Source organism: Pseudorca crassidens, chromosome 14 (assembly GCF_039906515.1).
Source record: "Pseudorca crassidens isolate mPseCra1 chromosome 14, mPseCra1.hap1, whole genome shotgun sequence".
Taxonomy (NCBI): domain Eukaryota; kingdom Metazoa; phylum Chordata; class Mammalia; order Artiodactyla; family Delphinidae; genus Pseudorca; species Pseudorca crassidens.
Genome location: NC_090309.1, coordinates 89,775,882 through 89,797,313, shown reverse-complemented (window position 1 = coordinate 89,797,313; position 21,432 = coordinate 89,775,882). Strand labels below are relative to the sequence as shown.

The 21,432-nt window shown below is 49.4% G+C and overlaps 1 protein-coding gene across 10 annotated transcripts; it reads right to left on the bottom strand.

Moving 5' to 3' along the window:
* Positions 1-2,149: 2,149 nt before the first annotated feature.
* On the bottom strand, positions 2,150-21,428 carry RNASEH1 (ribonuclease H1). Of its 10 annotated transcripts, XR_010934193.1 has the most exons (11): positions 21,201-21,426; positions 19,911-20,026; positions 17,014-17,178; positions 14,912-15,011; positions 14,040-14,094; positions 13,593-13,677; positions 12,973-13,097; positions 11,773-11,863; positions 4,881-4,930; positions 4,258-4,589; positions 2,150-3,892 (listed from the first exon to the last, which is right to left on the bottom strand). XR_010934193.1 is itself a non-coding variant. In XM_067703786.1 (9 exons), the coding sequence occupies exons 1-8, from the start codon at positions 21,329-21,331 to the stop codon at positions 11,777-11,779; spliced, it is 864 nt and encodes a 287-aa protein (XP_067559887.1). In that variant the 5' UTR covers positions 21,332-21,426; the 3' UTR covers positions 8,128-10,310; positions 11,773-11,776. The 10 variants fall into 10 exon arrangements, 3 of the variants coding, with proteins under 3 accessions (XP_067559887.1, XP_067559888.1, XP_067559889.1); XR_010934192.1 differs by having other exon boundaries at positions 4,258-4,930; XR_010934194.1 differs by having other exon boundaries at positions 2,150-2,510; positions 4,258-4,930.
* Positions 21,429-21,432: the final 4 nt, after the last annotated feature.

The following is a 21,432-nucleotide window of genomic DNA, read 5'->3' as shown; positions in this document are numbered from 1 at the left end:
GAGCCGGCCGAGCCCCGCCCCACCCCTTCCCCCATTCTCAGTCTGCCTGCTCCATCCAGTTCCGAATCTCCTACTTCCGGCCGAGAGCCTGCCCCTGGTTTTCTTTTTTTTAAAAAAATAATTTATTTATTTTTTTAATTTTTGGCTGCGTTGGGTGTTTGCTGCTGCGTTTGCTGCTGCGTGCGGGCTTTCTCTAGTTGCAGCGAGCGAGGGCTACTCTTCGTTGCGGTGCGTGGGCTTCTCTTGTTGCGGAGCACGGGCTCTAGGCACGTGGGCTTCAGTAGTTGCAGCACTTGGGCTCAGTAGCCGTGGCTCGCGGGCTCTAGAGCGCAGGCTCAGTAGCTGTGGCGCACGGGCTTAGCTGCTCCGCGGCCTGTGGGATCCTCCCGGACCAGGGCTCGAACCCGTGTCCCCTGCATTGGCAGGCGGATTCTGCACCACCAGGGAAGTCCCTGCTCCCGGGTTTCCTGCTCTGCTCAGACCCTTCAGATAAGGCTCTGTTTTGCAATTCATTCAACAAATATTTACCGGGTACGTGCTCTGTGCCAGGCGCTGTCCTAGGCCCTGGGATGCAACAGTAAGCAAACAGGAAAAAAAACTCCCTGGCTTCACAGAGTGTAAGTTCGAATAAGGGGGACAAGCGAAAAGCAACGGCCTGTGGGTCAGATGGTGGCAAGAACATGACACAGGTGAAGAGGAAGAAAAGTGCCAGCCCCGTGCATGTGTGTATGCGCACACGTGTGTGTGACAGTGACAGAGAGGGAGGCAGGGAGTTGGCACTGGGGACAGGGAAACAGAATTGCACTCGTCTGAGGCGTGGCCAGGAAGGCTCCAGGTTAAATGACCTTTGAGTAGGTCTGGGGAGGAGGCAACGGAGCAGGTCCGCGGGCTGGTGGAGCCAAAGTGCGCAGCTGAAGAACAGCAAGGGCAGGGCCTGAGGGCGGGGTCCCGGCGCCCGGAGGGGCTGCGGTGCGGGAGCGGCGGAGGAGAGGGCGGGGAGGAGGGAGTGGAGGGGGCGTGGAGGAGGGGGAGGGGACTGGGAGGAGGGGAGGGGACTGGGAGGAGGGGAGGGGACTGGGAGGAGGGGAGGGCGGGGCGGAGGTAGGAGGGGAAGGGCGGGGAGGAGGGAGGGGATCGCGGCCCCCGCGTGCGAGGGGGTTTGAGCATAGCCTGCGGGGAGCCAGGACCCGAGCTGGGTCCCGGGCTGGTGGGCCTGCTGTGGTTGAGGGGCGCTGGCCCGACTCTGCATCCGTCTTACATGAAGGCCAACAGGATGCGACGGGGAACGGACCAGGCGTGGGCGTCAGGGCAGTTCCCAGGGTTTCGGCCTGAGCGCCCGCCCGGAGGGAGGGGATGCGCTGCGTTGAGATGGGGAAGGCTTGGGCGCGGCGGGCTGGGTGCAGGCAAAGCCGACTGCCTGGCTGTGCGCACGTCTGACAGGTCGGCCAGGGGTCTGAGGGCAGATGCCGAGGAGAGTCGGCCCGGGCTTGGGGAGGGTCCAGGCTGGAAACCCCGTGCCCATCGGGCAGCTGTGTCTCACAGGCGCCGGAGCCAACAGGGTGAGCGCAGGCGGGAAGCGGGCCGCGTCCTGAGCCCGGGGCGGCTCCCTGCTGTGGTGGGGGACGGGTAGACGCCGCCTTCTGCTGGGGCCCGGCTTCCTCTAGGCTCCGCCCAGGTTTTGTTCACTGCTGGCTCTGGGGTCCCTCCCAGCTCCACCCAAAGCCCCGCCCAGGCCCAGCACAAGTTCCCAACTAAGAGCTGGCAAACTAGAGGCCGGGGCACAAAGCCCGGAATTCTAGCTCTACATATGGGAGCTCTGTTTTTAGTGTTTTGAGAAACCTCCATACTGTTCTCCACAGTGGCTGCATCAATTTACACTCCCACCAGCAGTGCAGGAGGGCTCCCTTTCCTCCACACCCTCGCCAACATTTTTTTTTTTTTTTTTTTGCGGTACACGGGCCTCTCACTGCTGTGGCCTCTCCCGTCGCGGAGCACAGGCTCCGGACATGCAGGCTCAGCAGCCATGGCTCACAGGCCTAGCCGCTCCACGGCATGTGGGTCTTCCCGGACCGGGGCACGAACCCGTGTCCCCTGCATTGGCAGGCGGACTCTCAACCACTGCGCCACCAGGGAAGCCCTCTCGCCAACATTTTTAAAAAATAAATTTATTATTATTTTTTATTTTTGGTTGCGTTGGGTCTTCGTTGCTGTGCATGGGCAGCGGGGGCTACTCTTCGTTGCGGTGCGCGGGCTTCTCATTGCGGTGGCTTCTCCTGTTGCGGAGCACGGGCTCTAGGCGCACGGGCTTCAGTAGTTGTGGCGCACGGGCTTCAGTAGTTGTGGCTCACAGGCTCAGTAGTTGTGGCTCACAGGCTCAGTAGTCATGGCTCATGGGCTCAGTAGTTGTGCCTCACAGGCTCTAGAGCACAGGCATAGTAGTCGTGGCGCACGGGCTCAGTTGCTCTGCGGCATGTGGGATCTTCCTGGACCAGGGCTCGAACCCATGTCCCCTGCATTGGCAGGCAGATTCTTAACCACTGTGCCACCAGGGAAGCCCTGAGAACATTTTTTATTTGTGGGGTTTTGTTTGTTTTCGGCCTGGGCTGCGCGGCATGCAGGATCTTAGTTCCCCGACCCGGGATCAAACCTGTGTCCCCTGAGGTAGACGCTTGGAGTCCTAACCACTGGACCGCCAGGGAAGTCCCCATTTTTGTTCTTTTTTATGACAGCCATTCTGACAGGTGTGAGGTGATTCTTCCTCAGTGTTTATGTTCAATTTGTATGTGTTTGTATTAAACACGTAACACAAGTTAGTTGAGAAACTTAGCAACAATAACTCAGTCAAAAATCTGCAGTCATCATGACCCCACCACCTGCGGTCGCCGTTTCTATTTTGGAATGGAATCCTCCAAACGTTCATGTATGTATCTGCACCCGTCTGCTCGGGCTGCCACAGCAGAACACCACAGCCCCCGGGCCTTAAGCAGAGAGGCTTCCCTGCCCTTAGTCGTGGAGGCTGGGGCTCCAAGATCAGGATGCCGGCAGGGCTGGTTTCTGGGAGGCCTCTCGCCTTGCCCTGCAGACGGCCGCCTGCTGGCTGTGTCCTCATGCGGCCCTCCCGCTGCAAGTGCATCTCGAGCCCTGTGCAACGAGGGCCACCCAAACAGCCTCGTTATAATGCAACCACCTCACTGAAGTCTCAGTCTCCAAATGCAGCCACATTCTGTGCTGGGACCAGCGCTCTGACATACAATTTTGGGGGCACAGTTCAGCCCATGGCGGCACCCGTGCAGCTCCATATCCTCCAGCCGGGCCCTGATTACTTGACGTTTGTCTGAGAAGTGCTGTTTGCCCCTGACCGAGCCGCTGCGGCCCCCGTCTTGTCTTCTCCCCAAGTGGGGGCGGTTCTTCCCGCGTGTCCTGTCCCCTGGCCCTAGCCCACTTTCCAGACTCAGACCACATGGCCTCTGCACCCGGGAGCTCTCAGAACCTGGACCCCTCCAGGAGATGCACGGCGGCTGGGTCTGTTTTCTACTTGAAGCTCCTAGGACCACACTCAGGGCAGGGTGGGCTGCGGGAGGACCCCAGCACCCAAACCCGAGACACTGCCTGTGGACTGAGTCACCTATTCCAACACATCTAAGACCCCCCCAACCATAATAGTGCAGTTATTTCACGGCCCCTAAGGAGTGAAGAGACGGATAAAGAGAGACACATCCCTGACCATAAGACACCCCAAATTCAGAGATGTTGAAACCTCAAATAACGAGCATCTTCAAGCTGCTGAACTGCGGTGCTGGGATCGCCCTCCCTGGGGTCTCTCAGTCTCCATGACCCTCAACCTGGCGACACTGGCAGGGCCCACGTGGCACTGGGATGTGACAGGACACGTCTAAACCCCAGAGGGAACAAAGGTGCGACGGAGGCCCTTGTTACAGACACAAAATTGTAAAATCTCCCCCCAACAGGAAACTCACATTCCAACTGGAAAGACAGACAAGCAGGAAATGGTTTATATAGAACAGTAAGAAAACTAACAGGGGAGTCCACAGCTTCTGGAACTCTCTCCATTCACTGCAACCTTAATGTCTCAGTAAATGTTTTCATGCCCCCCCGCCAGGCCAAAACAAATGCCTGACAGTTCCTGGATGAATAGTTAGGTCTAAACAACTAATATTTATGCCCAGCAACTTAGTCATTAGAAAAGAGAATCCACATATATCAAAAGAAATTTGTTCCACTCCTTAGCAAACACACCTGTGGACGACCGGGACGTGGGCCCGGCGGACCCTTCCCAGGGTGGACGCGTGGCCTTCGGTCGGTCCTGCCAAGTACTGGCTTCTTATGGCAGCAGCCACCCCAACACCCACTTCGCAAGGGGGCGAGTCACTGGAAGGCGCGGTCTGACGCTGAACGCGAGCTTCCCCAGGCTGGATTCTGGCTGTGTTTCCCTCCGAACCACAGACTGGGAAGCACAGCCATTCAGCCAGGGCCACCGTGGTGCACACCTCCGGGCCGGGTGGCTGAGGTAAAGGAGTCCTCTCGATGAGAAACAGTGAGAAAGGAGAAAGCAGGAACCGCGGCAGCATCTGAAAAGGCAGGGAGCAGAGGCGGGGGGCTGGCCGTGTGCAGAACCTGGGCACCAAGGGGGCGTGAAAGGCAGAGGTGGAGGCGGGGCAGGGGACACAGGCTGGGGGCCATGGCGTCCGTGGGACTATCCTTTGTAAAATCGACTACAGGAAATAAACTCGACAGTGTGCTTTTGGATGGTGGGATACGCCAAAGATAAGCGTGAGACACCATCACACACTTGACAAGGTTGAAAGCACACGTAACTGAACACGTTTGCTCCGATGCCCTCCTTCCCCACCGCTTCTCACCTGAACGGGAAACAGTCAGGGAGTGCCAGGAGAGGCAATCAGACAGGAGACTGTAATAAGTGACATAACGTACAGGAAAGAAGAAACGAGATGATTGTTAGATGACGGGACTGTACACCTGGACAACTCGAGGAAGTTAATGGGAGCAGTTTTAAACATAGTAAGAGCCTAGTAAGCTGGAATTACTAATGTTTCAAAAGACAGTGGCTTTTCTATACGTAAATGATAATGTCTTAATAACTGCATTGAAAAGATTAACCTGGAAAACTTACTAGCGATTTTGAAGATGCTGTGGGAATACTGTTTCTTTTCCGTTTTTCTTTATTCATCTAACACATTGTTTGCATTTCTTGCAGCTCCCCCTCCACAGGTATAATGGACAAATAAAATTGTATACATTTAAAGTGTACAAGCCTGCTTTTAGAGCAGCTGTGGGTTGGCAGTAAAGAGGAAGGTACAGAGAATTCTCATGCCCCTCCCCCCCACAGACCGGCCCACTATCCATACCCCCTCCCAGAGCGGGACGTTTTTTACAGTCGATGCACCTGCACTGACCCAGCACCATCGCCCGCAGCCCACAGTTCTCCTAGGCTTCACTTTGGTGCTGTACCATCTGTTGGTTTAGACAAAAGGATAACGACATGTATCATCATTATGGTTTTATAGAGAGTATTTCCACGGCCCTAAAAACCCTCTGGGCTCTGCCTATTCCACGATCCCCCAACCCCACCCCCATAACCACTGATCTTTTTACTGTCTCCATAGTTTTGCCTTTTCCAGAATGTCATAGTTGGAATCACACAGTCTTTAGCCTTTTCTGACTGGCTTCTTTCACTTAGTCACACGCATTTAAGGCTCGTCCATGGCTTTTCATGGCTCGATAGGTCATTTCTTTTTAGCTCTACATAATATCCCATTGCCTGGATGGACCAGTTTGTTTATTCATTCACGTATGAAAGGACATCTTGGTTGCTTCCGTTTTGGCAATTATGAATAAACCTACCATAAACATCCATGTGCAGGTTTTGTATGGACAGAAGTTTCCAACTCCTTTGGGTAAATACCAAGGAGCACAATTGCTGGATCATATGCTGAGTATGTTTAGTTTTGTAAGAATCTTCCTCCCAAATTGGCTGCACCATTTTGCATCCCCATTAACAATGGATGAGAGTTCCTGTTGCTCCACAACCTCAGCAGCGTTTGGTGCTATTGGTGTCTGGATTCCAGCCACTCTAACAGCTGTGTGGTGGCCTCTCACTGTTGTTTTAATTTCCCTCATGACATATGATGTGGAGCATCTTTTCATGTCCTCAGTTGCCATCTATGTATCTCCTTTAGTGAGGTGTCTGTGAAGTCTTTGGCTCATTTTTCAGTTGGGTTGTATGTTTTCTTACTGTGGAATTTTAAGAGTTCTTTCTCTATTTTGGTTAACAGTCCTTTATTGGATGTGTATTTTGCAAATATTTTCTTCCAGTCTGTGGCTTATCTTCCCATTCTCTTGACCTTGTCTTCTGCAGAGAACTTTTAAATCTTAGTGAAGCCTGTTTATCAATTATCTCTTTCATGGATCGTGCCTTGATTTTTTTAAAAAATAAATTTATTGATTGATTTTTGGCTGCATTGGGGCTTCATCCTGTGTGTGGGCTTTCTCTAGTTGTGGCGAGCAGGGACTACTTTTTATTGGGGGGGGGGACTACTTTTTGTTGCGGTGCACCAGCTCCTCATTGCAGTGGCTTCTCTCGTTGCAGACCACAGACTCTATGCACACGGGCTTCAGTAGTTGTGGCTCACGGGCTCTAGAGCAAAGGCTCAGTAGTTGTGGCGCACAGGCTTAGTTGCTCTGCGGCATGTGGGATCTTCCCGGCCCAGGGCTTGAACCCATGTCCCCTGCATTGGCAGGTGGATCCTTTTTTTTTTTTTTTTTGCGGTATGCGGGCCTCTCACTGCTGTGGCCTCTCCCGTTGCGGAGCACAGGCTCCGGACGCGCAGGTTCAGCAGCCATGGCCCACGGGCCCAGCCGGTCTGCGGCATATGGGATCCTCCCAGACAGGGGCACGAACCCGTGTACCCTGCATCGGCAGGTGGACCCCCAACCACTGCGCCACCAGGGAAGCCCTGGCAGGCGGATTCTTAACCACTGTACCACCAGGGGAGTCTCGTGCTTTGATTTTTTATCTAAAAAGTCATCACCATACCTAAGGTCATCTAGGTTTCCTCCTATGTTATCTTCTAGGAGTTTCATAGTTCTGCATAGTTTACATTTAGGGAGTGTGAAAAATGTTGAGTTAATTTTTGTGAGAAGCGTAGATCCACTTTTCTGCGTGTGGACGTCCAATGGTTCCAACACCATTTGTTGAAGACACTATCTTTGCTCCCATTGTATTTCCTTTGCTCCTTTGTCAAAGCTCACTTGACTATATTCATGGGGTTCTATTTTGGGGCCAATGTGATGATCTGATATATGTATACACATATGTAAAATGATTACCACAATCAAGTTAATCAACACACCCATCACCTCAGGTACCTTTTTAAATGTGTGTGTATGAGAGATTTACTGTCTTAGCAAATCCAAGTATACCATATGGTATTGTTAGCTAGAGTTACCATGCTCTGCATCTGCTTCTTCTGAAGTACCCTGTAGGAGGCCTGAATAAAGTGATATCACCTTCTTTAGATGGGAAATCATGTATGCAAACGGCTGATAAATTTATAAAAAGATGTCCAGCCTCACCCTGCATCTTGGTCAAACCTTAGGATGGGATGCATCATAGCTGGCGGTCTCTCTGTCTTTGTAGAAGAAATGTCCTCTTGCCCTCACCCTTTGTCTTGCGTGTGTCTGTGTGGGTTCGGGGGTGAATGCCAAGGGGGGTTAGCAGGAAGAGGGAAAGGATTGTGCTCCCAAACTCAAGCTAATTCGTGACTTTGTTCACAGAGAAGTCCTGGGGGAGGCCCAGCAGATTCACTGCTACTGACAACGAGCCCTGAACACAGGTCCTTTGGAGGGCGAAGCTACATGGCCTTATGAAAAGACCCGTCACATTGTGTCACGATAACGTGGTGGCCAAGGGGCTGTAACTGAATGATCCAAGATTTCCAGAGCCTTTTAAAAAACACCATAAAGGGTGCAGCTTCTCTGGGGTATAATGGGGAGAAGAACCAGACAACCTTTCTATCCTTTCTTGTTTTGAATCCAACTTCTTTTTACATTTCATCCTCTTGCTGCCCAATAATCTCAATACAGGACTTGCCCATCAGACTTTAATAAACACACAAGAACAAAACATAAGACAAGCACTCATAACAGAAAGAGACAAACATCCCCATCTCAAAGTAGGGCCATACTGGGGGTCAGGTCTTCAACACAGGAATCTGGGGACACTAACATTCACTTGGCCCCCGGGTTCTAAAGTGTTAGGTTGAAGCATGTCGCATACCTGAATGGGGCACCCTGTTCATCATATAGACCCCCGGTACAGAGGACACCGTGGTGTTGGAGAAGGTCCATGTTTGGCTATAGAGGACGTGGGCTGAGAGGACAGAGGGTGGGATTCAAAAGCCTCAGCTGAGCAAGGACCCTCCTGGACCCAGGGATTCTGCCAGGGGGAATCCATAGCTCAGCACACCCCTTCCGTTTAACTGCCCTCTTTGAAAACAGACCTCTAGAGATATGTGCACCCCTATGTTCATAGCAGCATTATTTACAGCAGCCAAGACGTGGAAGCAATCTAAGACAGATAAAAGATTCAAGATAAACTGGCAAATACTGAAGATGGGTAAATCAGATTTCAACAGATAACAGGGATCCCCCCAAAAAGAAAACCAAAGCAAAAAATAAAACAAAGCACTAGGCCACAATTCAAGGAAACTTTCTTGAAACAGTAGATTTGAAAATACACACAGAAAAAGCACACCACATACCTGCAAACACTGACCCAGGGCCACCAACACATGATACATTCTAATAAAACTGCTGACTTGAGAAAGAGGAAAAAGCCCTTTGGACATCTAAGCACAAAGAGTACGTGACGTGGAAAGAAAATAAGATTCATCAGGCTCTTCATGCATCACTTTATGCTGGAAGAAAACAGAATATTTAAGACACTCAAGGAAAGAAAACGTAGGCAAGGATTTCGTATTCTACAAAACTTCAAGTATAAAGGACACAAGCTGAATTCAACATACAGAAGCCCAGGGAGTATGGTTCCCAAGCTGACACTGACCTAAACACTGGTTATGAGCATTAAGTACATGGAAATAAGACTAAATGAGGGCAGCGGGGAGAGATTTTCCTAAGTAACAGTTGACGGTGCGGCTCCAGTGCTGTTTTCATTGTAATTAATGGTATGTTAGGGTTAGCATCCACGTAGTACATGTTAAAGTAGAACAAGCAGGTGTGTAATTAGGAATATTCTGCTCCGTAGTCCCACAGCCTGAGAGCCGGGATCTCAGTGTAGGAGACACAGCTGTAACATGGAAGAGGCTGAATGTCCTGGAATCCTGAGTTTGTTTTACGACTGTCAACATGAGCTCAGAAAACACTTTCTCTTTAAATGTGGGTGCGCACATGTGTGTATTTTTTAGCCCTAGAAACAACAACCAACCCTGTAGCAATGAGCACCAAGGATCTGAAATACCTCTTTTTCCCATTAAAAGAAACTACAGATCCTTAGAGAAAAAGCCAATTCCAGGTCTAGAGCAGGAAAGTACAAGATGGGTCTAGAACACCCTGACACATCAGACTGCAAGAAAGCTCTCTATGACCGTGTGCAGTCTGTGCGTGAGTGTGTCTGTGTGTGGTCAGTGTGTGTCTGTGCATGCATGTGTACATATATGAATATCAAAAGAAATCAAGACCCAACTTGAAGAGGCTTGCTCCTATGGGCCAAAGCCGCTGCAATTTGGGTTCAATAAAGAGGAAAATTGCGATGGACTGAAACCCATCTAACAGGCTTAAGTACATGAGTTCATGACATATACGTAGGTTTACATGTTATAAAAATATATAAATAAAACCCCCTAATTGGGCTACCTATTTAGGATGACCGGGAGCCAATCTTAGCATTTATCCCGCCTTTTGTACGTGAATTCTACACTGGGCGCCAGCATCAGGTGAGGGGAAGTATCTTCTAAAACTGTTCCAGCCAATAAACGTAAGCAAAATGACAGTGTATCAGTATTCTAGGCCCTGAGCACTGGCAGCTGCCAACAACAAAAGGATGAAAACCGCTCTGCCTTCTGATGAAAGCACGTAACACATGTGCCCAAGGGGTGGAGCCTGACCGTGATCAAGCCTCTGATCCAGCCGCCAATTTGCAGGAAATCCCGAGGAGAGAGTAAAACGCTGGACAGCACCTCGAGACCGTGAGAGCGACAAAACTGACAGTGGGAAACGACGGGACAAATGGCTCAGGCTCTTCAACAGATAAACTGTAAGGAGAACAGAGATTGAGGCGGAAGCTGTAAATTAAAGAAACTTAAGAAATATCAAGTTAAGGGCTTCCCTGGTGGCGCAGTGATTGAGAGTCCGCCTGCCGATGCAGGGGACACGGGTTCGTGCCCTGCTCCAGGAAGATCCCACATGCCGCAGAGAGGCTGGGCCCGTGAGCCACGGCCACTGAGCCTGCGCGTCCAGAGCCTGTGCTCCGCCACGGGAGAGGCCACAGCAGTCAGAGGCCCGCGTACCACAAAAAAAAAAAAAAAAAAGAAATATCAAGTTAAAAAAAAAATACCAAGTTAAAAAAAAGAGTAGACTAGACTAAAAACTGCCACAGGGCTTCCCTGGTGGCGCAGTGGTTGAGTCTGCCTGCTGATGCAGGGGACGCGGGTTCGTGCCCCAGTCCGGGAGGATCCCACATGCCGCGGAGCTGCTGGCCCCGTGAGCCATGGCCGCTGAGCCTGTGCTCCGCAATGGGAGAGGCCACAACAGTGAGAGACCCACGTACCGCAAAAAAAAAAAAAAAAAACTGCCACAAAGAAAAGCAAGGAAGTCGGGATTAGTTCTGGAGGGAGGGAGGGGCTGTGACTGGAGGAGCACGTGAAGAGCCTTCTGGGCATCTGGCAAAGTTCTACTTCTTGACCTGGGTGGTAGTTACAAAGGTACTCACCTTATAATAACAATAATAATTCAATAAGCTATACATTTGTATCGTTTTCTGCATGTTTTTATGACAAAAAGGTAATAAAAGGTAAAAATAATCACGTCAAACTTTTTTTTTTTTTAACTTGCATAGTGCTTTTAACAAAAATAGCCACCCCCACCCCGCCAATTTTAAAACATTTATTTACAATCTTGGTCTTTAGAAGTTATGACTGTTGCTACCTAACGGTCGGGCAGCCAGGGCTGCCTGTGTGCAGGCGGCCCTATCACAGTGCCCCGCCAGGTAAGACCAGCCCACCTTCCCTCTGCCAAGGCGTGGGCCCTGGCAAGACTGTTCCCAGCAAGGGAGCCGTGCCTTCCTCCAATCCGCCCGTAGGCACAAGCCCACCTAAAAATCATGACTCAGTGTTGCCAACTGTAGGGCAAATGAACTCTTAGAATACTTCTAGGCTTCTTGCCTGCATTTTTAAACCAATGTTTTACTCATCCTTATTAAATCAAAGCCCTAACACTTTTGTCTAGACTGCAATAAAACTAATGAGAACAGTATCAAGCCCAATAAAGCATACTTCTAACAAAACCTCAAATAAATCTCAAAGGATGTTCAGTTTATGACACATCTAACCACCTTTAAGGCACATGCCACGGACCACTACCCTGCTTTTCCGATTTAGTCTGAAAGCTGTGTCTGCCCATCGACTGCAGTGGTCCAGCCTATAGTTTTATTTTTCACACCAGTAAGTAAAGGTGACAAACAGCCACTGGCTCAGGTTGTTCCAAGGATTAAAGGACCTGGTCAGTCTTCAGGTTGCTTCGCGCCTTGTCTTGCTAATCTGTCAGCTTCTTCGTTGCCTATAAATCCCGAATGGCCAGGAACATGCATCTGTTAAATAAAACGTTTCCTTTTATTTTTACTAATTTTTTACACAAGCAACACATGACTACATCCTCACTGTAAAACACGTCAACCGTTCAGAGAAGACGAGTGTGAAGGCTCCCTTCACAGCTCCTCAGCACGACGCACTTGTGCGCTGGGTACACCGACAGAAACCCCGTTTTGTTTCTCCACAGATTGGATTTTACTGTTGTATTGCCTTTTTCCCACGTAACGGTGGGACCTGGCAAGCTTTCTGGACAGAGATGTGGGGAAGGATCTGTATACGACATACACACACACCTGATTCTCCCTCAGTGCTGTTACAAAGGGATGCGCTCATGTGATTTCACCACTGTTTGCACTTACGTTGCTGAAAGGCAAGTTTTGGTTTTTTGTTTGTTTGTTTGCTTTTTTTTGTTACACAGCATGGCCTGTGGGATCTTAGTTCCCCGACCAGGGATCGAACTCATGCCCTTGGCAGTGAAAGGGAGGAGTCCTAACCTCTGAACAACCAGGGAATTCCCTGAAAGGCATGTTTAAATGTCAGGTTGCCAAACGGTCATCAGGGGTCCTGGGCTGGGAGAGGATGGTAGGGTTAAGAAAATGGTTGCCGTTTAACTTGCTCTGTATTGTTTGAAAAGGTAATTTTAATAAAAGTGACCTAGTGTAAGAAAAATACGTCCATTTTGGGGAAAAAAATCATGTTACTAAGGTCTAATCACAGAACTATATTTTTAAGAGGATACATCATAAATTAGCCTGAACTGACATTATAGCTGCTTCCAAAGAAACCAGGAGGCTGACGATCACAGGTCACTCTAACAGTGCGAGGTATGGCGGCTGGGTGAGGACGACGCGGAGAGCCCGGAGCCCCTCAGTCTCAGTGCTGGGACCCAGAGCTCCGCACGGAGGACCCGCCTGTTAGAGCAGCATTACTCAGATGATGGTCAAAAGACTCCACTGTGCTCTAACACACGCTACGACAGCAACTCCATGGACCCTGCTATTTTAACTGAAGTCATCAAATCACTCACAGAAACCATTAAACTGTCTAGCTAGTTTATTTCATTTGGTCATAACGGCCACAAGCGGTGACCACCTAAGACAACACTCACCCACTGAATGTCCATGCCTTGGACAAGCCTGTCCAGCACCATGAAGTCCTCTTTGTTGATCACCTCCTTCCCTGTGCTGGTCCTCCATCCACTCTTCTTCCAGCTGTGCACCCAATTAGTGATGCCTACAAGGAACACTCACAGATCAGTATTCTCGAACGTTCTGGTATTCTTTCCTCCCTAGACTCCCCTCTGACCATTGCTCCATGTGTACCTGAGGGGCTTTCTGGACTTTTCCTTTCCTTACTGGGGCCATGCTCTGGCTCGCCCCGTCCCTTTACTCTCACGCGTGTCTGCCCTGAGGCCGTCGGGCTGAGGCACTGCCCCCTCCAGCCTCATCAGAGCCCCCCAGGCGCCCACCCCACGGGCCCTACACAGCGTACCCCCAGAGGGAACACACATCTTCTACCTCACGGCCACGCCCTCGGCGCCTGGCAAAGCATGCCTCCGCGGCACATACCGGAGCAGCACGGGCTTCCCTGGCACCAGCCACACCCAACGCAGCCCCTTCACCGTCTCAGTCCTGCCCTGATGCCGCACCTCTTCCAGGGGAAGGAAAGACCTATTTCCCTTCATATGTACTCGAGAAACCCTAAAAGAAGTCAAACGTAAACGCTTACCATTGATAGTAAACATGCTGTCTGTGTAGAGAACCAACTTATTGATGTTCTGAGCCTTTGCCTGTTCGATGGCTTTGCAGGCTGCCTTGAAGATACAAATCAGTTGTCATGCTGCAGAAATTGTTCAACTTTCGACACTGATGTTCAAAATTACCAAAAAATTTAAAATCTAAATTCCTTTTCCTGTGCTAACCATAATAATATTGTCTATGTGAAATAATGCTACACCTACAATTCTCCTGTTTAGACACCTATTTGAAACAAGTTTTATAATTTTTCTAGAAAACTCCTGCTCTTCAGAACTGTTACTAGCCCCAAACTAAGTTTCTTCTGGACTCTGAGTATCTTATACACACAGAGGGTAGAAAGTACATTGATACCGTTCTAGTCAATGGTAAAGAATGATAAATTTACATTTTTAGTGGAAAAATACCTCTGATAACTTACATGAATCTCTGCTCTTTGGTTTGTTTGTCGCCCAGGAAGTCTAATTCCTACATTTCTGGTTTCAAAACAGTACAAAAGAAAATAAAATTATAAGCTAATTCTCAAAGTGATTCCTTAAGTCTCTTAATTGAAAACAGGCTTGTATACTTTTTTATTTGAAATAGGAAATCATACAAAAATCAAACCAACAATACACACAGTCTACTGAAAAGTGCCATGGTGTGGTCTTGCAGGAGAACTCTGGACCAGAAGGCAAAAGCCAGGTTTGATTTCTGGACCTGAAATACCCTAGCACGTGGTCCTGGGCAGGCACTAAACCCGCGGACACTCATGCCACCCGAGCTTGCCACCCCTGGAGGGTTCCAGGCTAAGTGAGACATCGAAGTGAAGGCAGGACTTACAGGCCAGGAGGCTCAAGAAGCTGACCTTGCTGACCGTGCTCACGCCCAGGGCTGCTCAGGCGCCTGGACACTGGGGAGTGGCTACTTCACAGGGGTCCAAGCCCTCTTTCACACTGAATTCTGGGGCTGTCAGTTACTACTCAAGTTCTTGCATATTTGGGGGCAGGTATATTTGAATGATCTCACGTCGTATCACCTTGACTTTGTGCCTTTTGAAAAACACGGGTCACCTCTAAGCTCACTCATCTTCAAGACTCGCAGGGGCACGCAGGGTTCCCAGTATGGCGACCTGCCCCTCGCGCATCCTTGCCAAAGCCACCTCCCAGGGACGTGGGACTCTTCCACTACCCCTGCCAACGCTACCAAATAATCAAACAGTAAGCGGATCCTGCCTCAGTCTTTCCCAAGTTTTGGAATATGATTCGGTTAACTGTGAAGCTTAATAAAAGCCAGCTTTTCTGGTTTACTTACAAAGGATGGCCTGGCCCCCAGTAAACACCGATTCCTGCTCGAGCCCTCCTCCGCCCATTACTGGAGCAGCAGCCGTCCGTGTAGACGATGACAGAGTGCCCTGTAAGCGGGAAACGTAGTGAGCGCCACTGGATCGCCGTTACTGAGAGCTGAAATTCACCTAAACACTTACTACGATTGAGTTAGCGTTTTAAACTGAGAGAGCACCTATGCTCTGGAAGCTTTCCGCGCAGGACACATTACCAACGCCTTATATGGGGGCACTTGGCGCTTTTTGCTTGGAACCCACTATTTCGGTTCTGCTTGCCGGGGGGAATTAAAGGTGAAGGCAATCGCCCTGTAAACCCAGACCCCGCTGCTGTTTACATTCCCCTGTTACAGAGGCCAGCGAACAAAGCCACTGCCCCTCTCTTCACGTGCGTGTGGGGGGCAGTGCGGGGAGGCCACGTTCACCCCCAGGAGCTGCCCTTGCAGACAACAGTGCCTTGATGATGACCTGCCTGCCGGAAGGTCAAGTCCTCCGACAAATGTTGGCCTAATTTTTTTTCTTGGTCCTTTTGCAACTAGTGAACTGTGGTCCCGCCTTTGCTTCTTCCCATCAAGACAGAGAGTCTGATCAACACACCAACGCGGTAAAGAGCAAAGGCAGAGAAGGAGTGACACGAGGCCATCCTCAGGCTGCTGGCGAGCAGCAGAGCGCCCAGCAGGGCGGACGAGAACTCGGGTTGCCGGGTGTCAGCGAGCAGGGCTGTGGAGCAAACAGAGGCCGTGCTCCGGGAGGTACGTGTTAAAAGGAGGGCAGACTGAACAGGCAGAGGCAAAGCGGGGAGGCGGTGAGATGTCAGCGGAGCACATCCCCAACCGGAGTGGGGCTGGGGGTCCGAGAATGCGGGCACTGGGCAGGGCTCCTCTGTTCAACTCAACGTGATGCCCAACACGACCCCTTCCTGGTCCCTGACTCCGTGTGACTGCCAGTGCCCGTCAGGCACTGTGTCCGGTGCCCTGGTGCTTCAGGCAACTGTTAGTACATTGAAAACGGCTCATCTCCCAGTCGCCCCACCAACATCTGCTTCAATTACTATCAGTAAATAATCAGATCAAGAACATTTGGTTTTGCTTTTCACATAACTGCAAAAATTGATTTATACAGTTTTCATACAGTTTGACCAAACATTTTCTACTGGTTTCCCTTGAAAAACTTAGAACCTACAAATACACTGACTTATATAAAAAATGCTATTTATTCTCATCTTCTATTCATACATGTAGAAGACAAAAAGGAGACTCACGTACCATTAAGTTACTTAATATAAACACTGGATTCCTGGAGCTAAAGGCAGAGGAGAAATTCACAATTATCTTGTTTCTCAGGATAGGGTAGGATCACTTCAGCTTTGCAAAGATTACATGTAAAAGGTTAAGATGCTGGTGCCAACCAATTATATAAAGGAGCTCTGTCCAGGGCCTTTCTTATTTGAAGAGCTGAAGTTTTTGCATTTTCTTAGTGACCAGAAATACTGTGTGTACAGGGAACACTGGTGTTTACAGAGATCAAAGCGTTTTTCATGCATAGCCTATATAACGATTTTCCTATGAATGTCCAAAATTCTAATAATTCTACACCATTAGATCAATTATAAAATAGTGACCTTAGGACTCCCCTCGTGGACCAGCGGTAAAGAATCTGCCTTCTAATGCAGGGGACGCGGGTTCGATCCCTGGTCGCAGAACTGGGATCCCACATGCCTTGGGGCAACTGAGCCCACACCACAACTACTGAGCTCGCGCGCTTCAACTAGAGAGCCCGCGTGCCACAAACTACAGAGCCCACGCGCTCTGGAGCCTGCACACCACAACTAGAGAAGGGAAAACCTGCATGCCACAACTAGAGAGAAGCCCACGTGCCACAACGAAAGATCCCACACGCCGCAACGAAGACCCAACACAACCAAATAAATAAATATGTAAAAAGAAAGGGGGAAAAAAAGAATGTTATACATCAGTTCAAATTTCCCTCATTAAGAAAGTGGGAAAAGTTTTTACACATGAATATACTTATACGATTACTGTATTAAAAATTTAAAAATCCAAGAAAGACATACCCATATAAGAAAACGTGTCTTTGCTCACTGAAGGCAGCGGCTCTGCGCTCTGTTTCATGTGCTTTGCACACGGCTCTGTGGTTTCACCTTCACCTTCGTCCAAGGGCTCATGAAGTCGCTTGTTTGCCTTCACTTGTGATTCCTGTACATGTTTATTTTTCTGCCCTGAAAGGTAGAGTCTACTCAAAAGCCAGAAACAATGGACACAACATGAAATAACTGAGAATCCAGAACTTCACTAAGTCAGGCTTAAATACCCCCTGTATGTGGCTCTATAGAGGGAAAGACTTAAGACAGAGGCCACAACACCTCAGACACCGACATCCTGGGAAAGTAAATGTTCCATAATAAGCTCAGTGAGGGCAATACGAAGACCAGAGCAAAGCTGCTGTTAAAAAAGAAACCTGGTTTCGATGGAGACAGAACAGATACCAAGGGTGCTGAACCCTTTAGCGCTCACAGACAGTTTGAAAATCTGAGGGGCTCTTTCCCCAGAGAAAACAAGGGTCCAAATTTCTTATCTAAGGTGAGAACAGATAATGGGACTTATTAAAAAAGGGAAATAGAAACCAAAAGGTAACGGGATTGGGTCCCTGCAGGGACAGCACTGCTGGAGAGCTTCCCTCCAGTGGCCCAGGCTGGGTGTACCTGAGGGTAATCCCCAAGGGATTCTCACACCCACTCAGGTTGTGTCTCACTCACTCTTTCATACAATTATGGCAGCTGACGCAGAAGATGAATTAGACCAGGATTCAAAAAACTAGTTTCAATTTGAACTTTACCTTTTATCAGTTGTGAACTCGGTCAACTGACTTAACCCCCCTCAGCTGCTATAAAATGGGGCCCAGCACTAGGTGATCTGAAACAGCTTTTCCTACACTACCCTTTTATAGAGTGGAACTAGAAACACACAAGGAGCAACTCATTGTATGTCCAAAATAACAGCCTCAACACTGCAGAGTGCACTGTTTGCTCTAAAGCCCTAAACCAGGGGTGGAGAGATGGTGCTCCAGCACGTATCGAGCACCGACTAGACAGGCATAAGCTGGAACTTCTACTGAGCCTGGCATAGCTTCTCAGCCCACACCTCTCCGAAGAATGCTAAGGTTAGCCAGGCAGAGCTCGAGGGGAGCGCCACCATGTCCAGAGCAATGCTGACATGTCCACTCTGCTGTACCGGTGTTACCTCACACTGACCTTGAAAATACTCCTGCAGGTGCTCTGCAGAAGTACCCCCAGAGGTACAGGCTGAAGTGCAATTTTGCAGAATTTTAATATTGATATAAATAATCGGTTTTATTTACTATAACAGAGAAAGTTAAATTGAAATGAAAGTTGTTGAAAAACAGATATGACTCTGAAGGAAAAGGATACTATGGTTGTCAGATAATTTTTCCTTCACAAAATTGTGGTTTTTCTTTAAGTAAATTAACCTAAAATCAACTTATATAAACCACAATAACTAGCAAATAGCTCAGTAATCCCCAAATAAGGATACATGTAATATTAAGAGAAAAACTGGGAAAGAGGCTAACAGGTTTGCTCTGGTACGGCTCCCAAACATTCACGATGTTAACCCCATTTATATACATTATGTAAGTCACTAACCGGAGGTCTCTGTAAAGTTTTAAGTAAAGCAGATTCACAGATATAAAAAACTACCTTGCCTTAAGACTTGGAGAACTTAATAAACAGAAACATACTGATACTGGAAGAACTGAGATATGAATAAATTACTAATTGGTTAAAACGAAAAACCCGTGAAAAGAAGTATTAAGAACCCAACCAAGACAAGAGTCATACTTGCACACTAGCTTTCTATGCCAAGCCGATTTCTCACCTGGGTAGAAAACGGAACTGTCACATCACACCCCCTTTAAAAGCTGCTGGGAAACGGAGGGTGAAGCAGCCGCACAGGGAGTGAGTGTCTCCTCTGCCTCGGAAACTTGCCTTTCAAGGAAGATTCCTAGTGTGATCTGCCTCTCCCTGAATCCTGCTTTGTCCAGAAGTGTCATGACACCCCAGAGGAGCACCTGTTCAATGCTCGAGCATCTCAGTGGGCTCGAGAGACTGTTCAAAAGAAGCTGATTTAAAATATCCTCCTCTCGGGCTTCCCTGGTGGCGCAGTGGTTGAGAGTCCGCCTGCCAATGCAGGGGACACGGGTTCGTGCCCCGGTCCGGGAAGATCCCACATGCTGCGGAGCGGCTAGGCCTGTGAGCCATGGCCGCTGAGCCTGCGCGTCCGGAGCCTGTGCTCCGCAGCGGGAGAGGCCGCAACAGTGAGAGGCCCACATACCGCATAAAAAAAAAAAAAATCCTCCTCTCAGTCTTTATCCACTGTAGTAAAAAACGTCTGTGAGTAAAGTTAATGAAAAACACTTCTTCAAGGTAGGCTACATTTTAAACCTTTGTGCTCTAAGGCAGCCAGCCTCAGTCTTGCCTACCTGATGTCCCTTATATTGGGCCCGAAACTTCAATTAAGTCTACTTCCAGTAACATGTGAAACTGGAGGAAATTCCGACTGTGTGACTCTATCCTAGGTAAAAATGAAACACCATACAGGCGCATGCTGTGAAAAGAACTACACTCATCATTTTACAACTAGAGCCCATTCAATCCAATAACAAGAATAAGTATTTTTAAAAGATGGAACTAAGTACAGCGAGGACACTGAATGGAACAGGAGATCTGCGTCCTGGCTTGTCTCCAATACTTTACAACAGGAGTCACTACGCTAAACTGCTTTCAGCCTGTTTCCTAATCTGTAAAATGGAAAAATGGAGACAATCATACTCTTCTCTATCTGCTTAGAGAGCAGCTATATAGATCAAGTGACACTTGGGATATGAAAGGCTTTGAATAGGTTAAAATGTTACAATGATGTGAGTCGTGACTACCTTCTGAACCATCAGGGTTTGCGGAGCTTCTCACGAAGGCCCAGGCTTCCTCTTCTGTGGCAAACTTCTTAAACCTGGCTGCAGGAAACCGGTCCACCTGGGCTCTGCATTCATCCCTGAAACAAAGTGCAGTGTTAAGCTCCTCCCTCCCTGTCACCCTATTTTTTCACGGATCCTTGTCTTAGGCTGGGAACAGTGTGACAAGGGCTGGGGCTGTCAGCTCCTTGGGGGCAAAGGGTCACACCTTACAGTTTGTAGTCTTATCTTGCACGTCCAACCCTTCACCCTGTGTCATGCTATAGGTGCCAGCCAGACAATACACCTGCACCATAGGGCTTTCCTCAAAGCATACTAGAATTTGGGGGTCTTCAATCATTTCATTACAACAGAAGGGCCAGCTTCTGAGATGCTTCTTCCTCAGTAGCCTAGCTGCACAGGGAAACACTATGCACTCACGTACACACACAAAGACTGATAATAAACCTTGATATCATACAGTGGGAAGAGTCCTGGTTATGGAGTCGTAACACCTGGGTTCAAGTCCTACATCTGTCACTTACTGGCCCCAAGAATTTCTTGACCCCGGTAACTACACCCAAAAATGAGAATAATCCCACCTACCTCAAAGGGCTGTTATAGGGATACAAACATTAGTTTACAAGAATTTCTCTTTTTAGGACGTCCCTGGTGGTGCAGTGGTTAAGAATCCGCCTGCCAATGCAGGGGACACAGGTTCAAGCCCTGGTCCGAGAAGATCCCACATGCCGCGGAGCAACTAAGCATGTGCACCACAACTACTGAGCCTGCGAGCCACAACTACTGAGCCTGCGAGCCACAACTACTGAGCCTGCAAGCCACAACTACTGAGCCCGTGCACCTAGAGCCCATGCTCCGCAACGAAGAGCCACCGCAATGAGAAGCCCGCGCGCAGCAACGAAGGCCCAAAGCAGCCAAAATAAATAAATTAATTTTAAAAAACTTCCCTTTTTAAAAACACCCGTAAGATTAGATTAGGCATTGAGTTCCACCACGTGTAACCCTGTGGAAACTCTTTCATCGTAACAGATGGGAAAAAGGATTAAGTAGAGGCCTCTGGCCACCCCAGACTGTAAGTGGCGTTTCTGACACTCCCAGCAAAAACGAAGCGGAGTCGAGGCCCCCCATGTCGCGGCCCCCGCGCGCCGACTCCAGGCCGAGGGCCGTGCGCTCCGGGGGTGGCAGCCGCCTCCCCGCCGCGGAGCCGCCCACCGCCGCCCTAAACCCGCTCCCGGGGAGGCGCGGCTCCCTCACCAGGTCAGGAAGACCCCGGCCTTGCGGCCCCTCCTCACGGCATAAAACATGGCGAGCCCGCGGCAGCTGCGGCCACCGCAACGCAAGGCAGCCAAAGCCACTCTGTCCGCCAGGCCCAGAAGCCTGGTCATCGCTCACTGCCGTTCACCGGCACCCACGCCTCATCCCGGCCACAAGCCCTCATCACACATGCCGGCCTTCCGGCGGCGGCGCAGGGAGATGACGCAACTAG